This window comes from Hyperolius riggenbachi, chromosome 2 (genome assembly GCF_040937935.1).
Source record: "Hyperolius riggenbachi isolate aHypRig1 chromosome 2, aHypRig1.pri, whole genome shotgun sequence".
Taxonomy (NCBI): Eukaryota; Metazoa; Chordata; class Amphibia; order Anura; family Hyperoliidae; genus Hyperolius; species Hyperolius riggenbachi.
The window spans coordinates 456,171,923-456,182,986 of record NC_090647.1 but is presented as its reverse complement, the minus strand read 5'-3'; the positions used below and the strand labels follow the sequence as shown (position 1 = coordinate 456,182,986).

Sequence of the window (11,064 nt, the reverse complement as noted above, 5' to 3'; positions counted from 1 at the left end):
CTGAGTCAGCCACTTACATACCTGATATTTAACTCTTTCAGGCAGAGAAAGAAAAAAAAAAAGGCACACAGCATAGTTATTTATGTGCTAGGCACTATACATACACATGTCTATCTCATCATGTCACTTCGGGTATCCTTTAACAGCCCGGTGGCCTGTATTAGCATGGGGATCTTCATTGGGCTGCAAAAGACCAATAGGAATCCTCAGCAACAGGAAGAAATCTCACTGGTTCGTGCTGGACCAATGAAAATTCTCCCTGTTGCTAGGGAGAATTAGCTTGCTGTAGCCTATGGACAGCCCCATGCTTCTGCTGGCCTCCAGGCTAAATAGATGGACCGAATGGCAGTGGCGGGACAGGTGAACGGCGATGCGCACAGGCAGATGTGATTAACGCAGGAGTGGACGGGTGAGGATGTTGCATGTCGATGCCAAACAGACGGAACACATTCGTCTCGCGGATGCGCTTACCGTTTCCGTTCTGCATCTGCTCAAGTGTGACCGGTCCTAAAGCAAAATGCATTATTTTGAAGAGAAATTGTGCATCAGTCGCAAAGACATCAGGTTTCACGTTTAATTCTTGCACTCTCAAGTTCATGAAATTCAACATAAAAATATGTACATCCCCCCAACACTTATGTTCGGAACGAGTCCAAGAACGGGAAGTACAATTTCTTCTGTGCTGCACACACTGGTATGTAATGTCCTCCCGAATGGGTCACTAGGATTGGATTCACAAAATAGGACGATAACTCTTGGCTCATCTCCCCTGGAATGACGCGGTCGGTGTCACCGAAAACATGAAGTGATGGCACCGTGATGGGCTCCTGGTAAAATTCTGCATGTTCACTAGCTCGGCTCTTGAAGCCAGCAACCAGGATGGCAAAGTCAAACTGGAAGCGAGGATCTCCACGTTGTTTTAATGCACACAAAATCGCCACCAATGCAGCTCCTTGGCTGAAACCCAAAATGCCATTGAAAGGTCCTAGCTCGGAAAACGCCTTGGCAACAGTCTGCAAGGACTCTTCTAAACCTGCACAGGATTTGGTTTCATCCATGGCATTAAAACTGCTCTGCTCAGGGTTTGAGAACCACCAACCTCGGGGGTCTTCTCTTGGACCATCTGCACCTCCTTCAGTGGCGACAACATCTAAAAAGAAGAATTATTGAGGGTTGAGAAGTATAGTACCTTTTATTACCTTTAGTTGTTATTTCTCATGTACTGGACTTTCTCATGAATTTTTTTATGCAAATTACATTATACATCTTGAACAATTTTTTCCAGAAAATGCCCAAACCTAGTTCAGAAGCATTTATTTTCATACAAATTCAGGATTTAGCCAAGTACAAAAATACTGTGCATAGCTCTGGAAATGGGGATACATACGTAGGTGTAAGATTGGTCCACTTAAAACCCAAATGCAGGGACCGTTTTTTAATTACAAAGATTTTTATTGTGAAATGTCATGAGTATACAGAAGATAATCTGGCAGCTATAAGGTTTTCTGAGTTGTACAAATAATATGCATTTACAGATTGTGCTCACTCAATGTTCAGGCAGTTTTTAATATGAATTTAACAGAACTGTATTTTTTATTGTGTAAACAAAACAAGTACGTTTTTACAAAATAAATCTAAAACTGCCTGTTCTTTTAGGGCCCATTCACACTGAAAAAGGCAAAATGCTGTATTACAGTACAAATTCGCATTTGATGAGTGATCGGGATTAGCACTTCTTTAGCATGCTAATCGCGCGCTATTGCTCCCGAATTGCTGAAAAATGCTGCATGTAAGGCTTTTGCGATTGCCGCTAATCACGAAATGCCCACATTAAGCGGTAATCACAACATTTTTTATTTGCTAGGGTTGCTACCTTAACATGGGAATCGTGGTAGGTATTTTCCACTACCGTGATTCGATTTTTCCCAAGGCACAATCACTTTCTGGAGCGATTTTGCAGTGCACATGCATTGCGTATGTAAAATCACAATCGCTTAACTAAATGAATGAAAAATCGCAAACGCTGGCATTTGTACTTAGCGATTGCTAGTGGAAAAGGGCCCCTAGGGTGCGTACGCATATGCAATTTTGATTGCCCTAGGATTTTATTTTGCCACTTCCATGAAGTGTGCAGCCAACAGTTTTAGAATACAGTACTATGAACAGATTGCGTAGGCAAGCTCTCGTGCTACATTGAACTGGTAAAATTGGCCAATCAAAATTGGATCATGTGTATGCACCAGTGCTGGGCGTAATGGAAAAAGCTACGCTTACGGATCATTACGCGTAATTTTACGCTATTACGCATTACGGAATTACGCTTACGGCATAGACATTCAATTTTGGTACATGTCTGTAATTACGCATAGCCCTTACGCAATTACGCGTAAGAATACCGTAATTCAGGTTGTTACGTTATAGGCTTACGCGTAAAATCCCATTAGCATTTAATGCGTAAGGTCATGCTGCCAAGCGGAAAAGTTGACGCATGGATCAATGTTAGTTAGCCGCCGACTTTAAGGGTTAATAGCAAAGCCCCCTTAAGTGCTAAGAGCCTCAAATTTGGAGAATATATTAAGGAGATCAGAAGGAATAAGAGGAAATTTTTTTTTTCAAAAAGACCTTATAGTTTTTGAGAAAATCGATGTTAAAGTTTCAAAGGAAAAATATATACATATAAAAACCCGCCGACTTTAACGGTTAATAGCAAAGCCTGCTTAAAATTTAGGAACACCAAATTCACAGGGTATATTAAGGGGATCAGTGGGAATAAGAGGAAAATTTTTTTTTTCAAAAAGACCTTATAGTTTTTGAGAAAATCGATTTTTAAGTTTCAAGGGCAAAAATGTCTTTTAAATGCGGAAAATGTCAGTTTTTTTTGCACAGGTAACAATAGTGTTTTATTTTCATAGATTCCCCCAAGTGGGAAGAGTTTTACTTACTTCGTTCTGAGTGTGGGAAATAAAAAAAAAACGACGTGGGGTCCCCCCTCCCAGACCTCTTTAACCCCTTGTCCCCCATGCAGACTGGGATAGCCAGAATGCGGAGCACCGGCCGCGTGGGGCTCCGCACTCTGACTATACCAGCCCGCATGGTCCATGGATTGGGGGGTCTCGGAAGGGGAGGGGCAGCCAAGCTTTCCCCTCCCAGCCCTTGTCCAATCCAAGGACAAGGGGCTCTTCTCCACCTCCGATGAGCGGTGGAGGCCGCGATTTCCTGGGGGGGGAGGGGGGGTTTTATGGTGGCATCTGGGAGTCCCCTTTAAAAAGGGGTCCCCCAGATGCCCACCCCCCCTCCCAGGAGAAATGAGTATAGAGGTACTTGTACCCCTTACCCATTTCCTTTAAGAGTTAAAAGTAAATAAACACACAAACACATAGAAAAAGTATTTTAATTGAACAAAAAACATAACCACGAAAAAAGTCCTTTAATATTATTAATTAACCATTAATACTTACCTGTCCCTTTATAAGCCAGTTCCCACGCAATATCCTCGGAAATATACTAATCAGTTACAATGTAACAAAGTTGTTACAATGTAACAACTTTGTTACTTTGTAACACCACCGCACCCGACGTCACTCGCCGCTCACCCGCCGGCCGCCACATACACACTAAGTCCCCGCCGGCTCCCGCCGTCCACACCTGTCACCCATATACATGCTGGCACCCATGGGTGCCAGCATGTATATAGGTGACATGTGGGAGAGGCGGGGAGGGCAGCGGAGCCGGCGGGGACTTAGCGTCCTTCACCCGACAGAGCTCTGAGGTATATAGCTCAGAGCTCTCGAAAGCATCTTTGTATTTGGGCTCCAAGGAGCCCCATTGGTCCTTAGCAGACCAATGGGGTTCCTTCAAATCAGAAGGAACCCCATTGGTCTGCTAAGGACCAATGGGGCTCCTTGGAGCCCAAATACAAAGATGCTTTCGAGAGCTCTGAGCTATATAGCTCAGAGCTCTGTCGGGTCCGTGCAGCGCAGACGGGTATGCAGCGGCGGCGGCGAGTGACGTCGGGTGCGGTGGTTTTACAAAGTAACAAAGTTGTTACATTGTAACAACTTTGTTACATTGTAACTGATTAGTATATTTCCGAGGATATTGCGTGGGAACTGGCTTTTAAAGGGACAGGTAAGTATTAATGGTTAATTAAGAATATTAACCACTTTACCCCCGCGCGTACGTATTTCTCCGCCCCTTTTTCCATCCTTTAAAAACCAGGGACGGAGAAACACGTACTTTCCGCGTTCCCGACGCTGCCCGCGCTCCCGCTCGTAAACACGCCGCCCGCCGCTAGTAAAACCGCCGCCGCCCGCTCGCCCAGAGATCAATGAACGGGAAAATCCATTCCCGTTCGTTGATCTAAGCCCCGCAATGATCAGCTGCTCTCCTATGGGCAGCGCGATCATTGTGAGAAAAAACTCACGTGTCCAGCCTCCTTATTCTTCCTCCAAGCTTCCGGAAGGAAGCTTGGAGGTCGCATTAAAACAAAAAGTTACTGTGGCCATCTTGTGGCCAAATAGTAAACTACACCCTACACATTTTTCACATAGAAATAAATGACTTTTACACATAAAATTAACTCATTACCTCCCACACTCCCCATTTTTTTTTTTTTTTGTAATTAAAAAAAAATTAAAAAATTTACAATTAAAAAAAATACATAAATAGTTACCTTAGGGACTGAACTTTTTAAATATTTATGTCAAGAGGGTATAACACTGTTACTTTATAAACTATGGGCTTGTAATTAGGGATGGACGCAAAACTGAAAAAAATGCACCTTTATTTCCAAATAAAATATTGGCGCCAAACATTGTGATAGGGACATAATTTAAATGGTTTTATAACCGGGACAAAAGGGCAAATACGTTTCATGGGTTTTAATTACAGTAGCACGCATTATTTAAAAACTATAATGGCCGAAAACTGAAAAATAATTATTTTTTTCCCCACATTTTTCCTATTTTCCCATTAAAACACATTTAGAAAAAAATAATTCTTGGCATAATGTCCCACCTAAAGAAAGCCTAATTGGTGGCGAAAAAAACAAGATATAGTTCATGTCATTGGGATAAGTAATAATAAAGTTATAGACGAATGAATGGAAGGAGCGCTGAAAGGTGAAAATTGCTCTGGTGGTCAGGGGGTAAAACCCCTCAGCGGCGAAGTGGTTAAAGGACTTTTTTCGTGGTTATGTTTTTTGTTCAATTAAAATACTTTTTCTATGTGTTTGTGTGTTTATTTACTTTTAACTCTTAACCTCCCTGGCGGTTAATTTTTTTTGCCAAATTGGCAAAAAAACTTTTTTTTTTTAATTTTTTTTTTTTTGTTTCATGTAAAGCTACCAGAGTGGTAGCTACATGAAACACCACTAGAGGGCGCATGTGTCCCTCTAGTGCGATCGTCGCCGGCATCTATAGCAAACAGGGGAACGCGTATACAACGCGTTCCCCTGTTTGGCTTCTCCTGTCGCCATGGCGACGATCGGGATGACGTCATGGACGTCAGCCGACGTCCTGACGTCAGACACCTCCGATCCAGCCCATAGCGCTGCCCGGAACTCATTGGTCCGGGCAGCGCAGGGCTCTGGCGGGGGGCCCTCTTTCGCCGCTGCGTGTGGCCGATCGCCGCAGAGCGGCGGCGATCAAGCTGTGCGCGCGGCTAGCAAAGTGCTGGCTGCGCGCACAGCAATTTACAGAATAAAAATCGCCCCACCAGGGGCTGAGATCTCCCCCTGCGCGGCATAGCCCGAGCTCAGCTCGGGCTTACCGCCAGGGAGGTTAAAGGAAATGGGTAAGGAGTACAAGTACCTCTATACTCATTTCTCCTGGGAGGGGGGGTGGGCATCTGGGGGACCCCTTTTTAAAGGGGACTCCCAGATGCCACCATGAACCCCCCCCCAGGAAATCGCGGCCTCCACCGCCCATCGGAGGTGGAGAAGAGCCCCTTGTCCTTGGATTGGACAAGGGCTTGGAGGGGGAGGGGAAAGCTTGGCTGCCCCTCCCCTTCCGAGACCCCCCAATCCATGGACCATGCGGGCTGGTATAGTCAGGGTGCGGAGCCCCACGCAGCCGGTGCTCCGCATTCTGGCTATCCCAGTCTGCATGGGGGACAAGGGGTTAAAGAGGTCTGGGAGGGGGGACCCCACGTCGTTTTTTTTTAATATTTCCCACACTCAGAACGAAGTAAGTAAAACTCTTCCCACTTGGGGGAATCTATGAAAATAAAACACTATTGTTACCTGTGCAAAAAAAACCTGACATTTTCCGCATTTAAAAGACATTTTTGCCCTTGAAACTTAAAAATCGATTTTCTCAAAAACTATAAGGTCTTTTTGAAAAAAATTTTTTTCCTCGTATTCCTTCTGATCTCCTTAATATATTCTCCAAATTTGAGGCTCTTAGCACTTAAGGGGGCTTTGCTATTAACCCTTAAAGTCGGCAGCTTTTTATATTATACGGGAGCGTAATATTACGCGATTACGGCAGACTGTGTAATTTCAATGGGAGTTTACTGTCTTACGCGTAATTTGTTACGTGTAACAACGTAACCTACGGTCTACGAGTAATTAATTACGCGTAATACCGTAACCTTACACGTAACGCTTACGGTGCATTTGTAGTGAATTACGATGCGTAATTACGCTAATGCGTAATTTCGGCCCAGCACTGGTATGCACCCTTATACCTATGTGATTAAAGGGTTAGCGTTTTGGGCTGAATGGATGTAAGCAGGCAGCTATCAGTCCATGAGACTGAATTGGTGGAATAGGTAGTTCACTTTTTATTTTGCAATAACTAAATGTGTATGAAAAAAAAAACCAGTGCCTGAACATTGTTGTGAAAACGTGGAGTTTGGCATCCCCACTTCAGTCTGCAAAAAGTATTTAGTTCATCCCGGTTGTCTGCCTACAATTTGACAGTAAAAAGGCAAAGCCACAAAAGCAACTTAAGCTCGTTTCCATATAATCCGCTTTAAGGCGCACTTATGGAAACGCGATCACGGTGACATCAGAGAGTGCATAGACTGCACTGTCTGCTGTTTCCATTCATGTGCTGTGGCTGGGATTCACTTTTGAATCACAGCGCATGGATGCTTGCATTTCAGTATAATGAATGGGATAGCAAGCTCCATCCCCCGGTAGTGACACACAACGCAGAGAGCTGAACGGAAACGAGCCCTAGTAAAACTGTAGCAAGGAAAGAAGAAAAATCTGATACCTATGGAGAGGGAAGGCTCTGAATCCTATTAAGTCTTCCCTGTCCCTTGTACCAGCACTGTCACCTCTGCTGCATGTATTCCACCAACTGGCCCCGAGGGGTCCCCTTTTTCAAAGCACAATGTAGAGGCACATCTGTCTACATTGTTTGAAAAAGGGGACCCCTCAAGGCCACAAAACAATTGTCAACTCTGTCATTGTAGACTGCTGATGCATTAACTCTTTGGGGACCGCTGATAGTAAATCCTCGGCTGCACTTGTGGCTGTGGCGTAGGATTTACTCTGCCTGCCATTTCCACTCCTGATGCGATCTTGCGCACCTGAGAGGGGAGATTAAGCTGTCATATGACAGCTGACATCTTCCCTCAATGACCAGGAGCCATTGCGATTGGCTCCTGATCACGTGATCACTACGATCACCGGCGGATCGTAGTGATCACCATTAGAGCTGCGGTGGTCTTAGGGGAAGAAGAGGATCCACTCACCTTCCTAGCATTCCCTCGGCGATCGCCGCATGCCTCCGCTCTGCCCGGCATCTCTGCTCGCTCTGACTTAAAGGGAAGGTCCAAGCTGTAAAAAAAAAAAAAAAAAAAAACTCCACTTACCTGGGGCTTCCTCCAGCCCCTGGCAGTCGTTCTGTGCCCTAGCCGCAGCTCCTCTCACTCCCGTTGTCCTGCCCTGAAGAAGCCGACCTCGCCAGGTCAGCTTCCGGGTCGGCTTCATGTGCGCTCCACGGCGCTGGTCACGTGGTGTACGCGACATCATCGGGTCTCTACTGCGCAGGCGCAGAGACCCGCTGACGTCATGTACATCACATGACTCGCGCCGTGGAGCGCACATGAAGCCGACCCGGCGAGGTCGGCTTCTTCAGCGCAGGACAACAGGAGTGAGAGGAGCTGCGGCGAGGGCACAGAACGACTGCCAGGGGCTGGAGGAAGCCCCAGGTAAGTGAAGTTTTTTTTTTTTTTTTTTTACAGCTTGGATATTTCCTTTAAGTGTCTGGTCCCGGCTTGATCATCATCAAGCTACGACCCGGAACTAAGAGTCAGTGCGAGCAGGGATGCCAGCCAGAGCGGAGGGGGCTAGAGCTGCTCATCGCAGGACCCAGCAAGGTGAGTAACGGCTGCTGGCTACACTGGGGACACCTGGCTGAGCTTCACCTCTTAAAAAAACTATTTGGTGTGCTGACCTGACTTACTACTGTCTGGATATTTGGTCAGGTATTTGGCCTCGTACCCAGGTAATGCACTCAAAAGTAATGCAGTCAAAATACCCTCAGCAAGGTGTGCCACTTTGGGACTATACTAACCCGCTTCCAGCTATTGCTGGAGGCCAGATTACATTGTTTATATTGTAAACGAGCAGGAAATAGGAAGTGAAGGCAAGTGGTGTGTGCATGTGGGTTGAGTGGCGTTTAACACGGCTACAGTGGCACCCCAGGACAATTTTTGTTTATCGTAATTTTGGTGCCATTTTTTGACAGCACCCAAATTACTGAGTGCCGCTACAACCGTAATTCATACTATGACCTATGGCAGCGCAGCTCCACCAAATTTTCAGCGCCGCTTTTACCGGATTCGCCCTCCCATTCTCTTTCCTCCTGCGCAATCCAGAAGTTCCTCTGAGTGATGCAGATCTATTCTGAACTGTGCATTCCAAAGTTTCAAACTGCACATGCGCAGTTTGTAACTCACAGCGCTGCTTAGTAGTGATGGGAAGTTCGGATCTCTTCAATGATCCGGAAGATTCGAATCGGATCATTGAAAAGATCCGGATCTTTGATCCGAATCTCGGATCAATTAACAAGGGAAGCATTGGGGGGGGGGGGGTGAAATGACTAGCAGGGCAGGAGAAGGAGAGGGGGGTGGACACACATAGAAGGGGAGAAGATGGACAGAGGGCAATGAGTGGACAGAGAAGGGAGGAGGGAAGCAGAGAGCATAAATGTTTGTTTACCCACATTCTGCAATCATATGCTTTACATAAATTTCACCTCTATGTTCATCTGTATACCTTGAATGGAAACATCGCACAGTGAAAGAAAGCATTCCCCAAAGCATTCCCAGAAGATAAGTGCAGCTGTTTAGAGCGAGTGCAGGAGCCAGGATGATCATATTGCACAGCAATCACAGTGCCTGCAAAGTTACTGAGCTGTGCTGAGCCAAAAGTTTCCAATGTGTTCACTGTGCACAACTACAGAACAGACAGCCTATAATCAGCAGCACGTTATAGCCAGTATGTGTGCTCTACACATATCTGGCAGTGGCACCCACCTCCCCTCTACCTGTCCCTGCAAGGCTGGCTCCCCTGAGTCCCCTCCAACAGAGCGATCCATCTCTGCTCTGCTTCCAGAACCCCGCTGCCCTCTGAGAGGGGGCGTGCCGCTACTGGCCCCGCCCCTTTTGCGATCCGAATCACTCATTTTGATGATTCGACTCACAAAATAGATTCGGATCAAAGATCCGAATCGTTCATGATCCGGACAACACTACTGCTTAGTGGAAGTTTCTGAAAAGTGAAAAATCCTGTCGATTACTTAGAGAACCAGGCATGAGGCTATGGGAAGGACCCCCAAAAAGAACAAACAAGCTGAGGTGGTAATCTAGGCCACCATGAGCTTCATTCAATTTTTATCCTAAATTCAGTGGTACTTTAAAGGCTAAAAGTTTTTGGAACCAATTGTCCTCAGCAATGACTGCAATACCCCTCTAGGATTCTTTGCACTGGGTTTGATAACTGAAGTGACACATTAGGATCCGGGTAGCGCAGAGTGGATGGCAGGTCACGTGTCACCAGGCGGCTCCTGTGCTGTGCTTACCCGGCTCGGGGACGCTGAGAGGAGCGCTGATCACTACAAGCTCAGCACGGCCCTTCAGGTTCTTCCTCAGAGAGCCTGTCCTTTCCCAGAAGCTGCGCTCATTCTGCCAGTAGCCATGCAGCGCCAGCAGTCGTAATGGAGGCTTACTACCAGTAGTACCAGCAGCCGGTGCCGCCATCTTACTACACCCGGAACAGGCCAGGGTGCGAGGAGAACGTGCGTGATTGGCTAGTCAGCAGTGACGTGCACAGGCTGACTACTAGTATAGAATTGCATGCACACAAGTACAGTACTATGCACACCACACATACAGGACTGTAGAATAGGAGGGAGGAGATGCAGCGTCCAGCACAGCCTGTAATGACAGCAGACCCTTGATACCTGCTGCACCATATAAAGATATCTCAGATTTACATGAGGATAGAGAACAGCGTTATTTATTGCAGAACTCTTATCAGCTATCACAAAATAGGCAAGGACTGTCTGGAGTGTCACAGATTGTCAGTACCAATGTCGGCACTAGTCTAGTTGAGGGGACCCACATGTAAATCTCATAGAGGCTAGACTAGAGCAACTACTTTGTAGGGACTTAAGGGCCCGTTTCTACTAGTTTTGAAATCGGGCCGAATCCGCAGTTTCCCCACAGGCAAATCGCGTGGGAAAACTTTGCCACAGGGAAACCCAGTTTGCCACAGGGAAACTGGAAACCCAGCCTGAGTTAAAATTGCACACCAGGACCCTCATCTTCGCCCTCTGGGCTTCGAGAATATAGTCCGCTTTGGCTATCACCTCTGCCCAGTCAACTTTACGTCATCTATTTGGTTGGTGGTGTCCTGTCGCTTTAAACTACTGAAAAAAGCTACCTTCTGACATGACAGTGGCGTGGATAGTGTTTCCTGCTGGGTCCTGATTGTTACGAGTAGGAAGCTGCTGTGGGTCCCCTAAAATTGCATCGGGATGGTCAATGAGATTCTGAAGCAGCATTAGTTAGAATGGTCAATTTTCAAGCTGCATACATTTGCATTTA

The 11,064-nt window shown here is 46.2% G+C and overlaps 1 protein-coding gene across 1 annotated transcript; it reads right to left on the bottom strand.

Annotated features, from left to right (window-relative positions):
* Nucleotides 1–560: 560 nt before the first annotated feature.
* OVCA2 (OVCA2 serine hydrolase domain containing) lies at nt 561–10,229 on the bottom strand. Its single transcript, XM_068265875.1, has 2 exons — nt 10,038–10,229; nt 561–1,150 (listed from the first exon to the last, which is right to left on the bottom strand). The coding sequence occupies exons 1-2, from the start codon at nt 10,213–10,215 to the stop codon at nt 636–638; spliced, it is 693 nt and encodes a 230-aa protein (XP_068121976.1). The 5' UTR covers nt 10,216–10,229; the 3' UTR covers nt 561–635.
* Nucleotides 10,230–11,064: the final 835 nt, after the last annotated feature.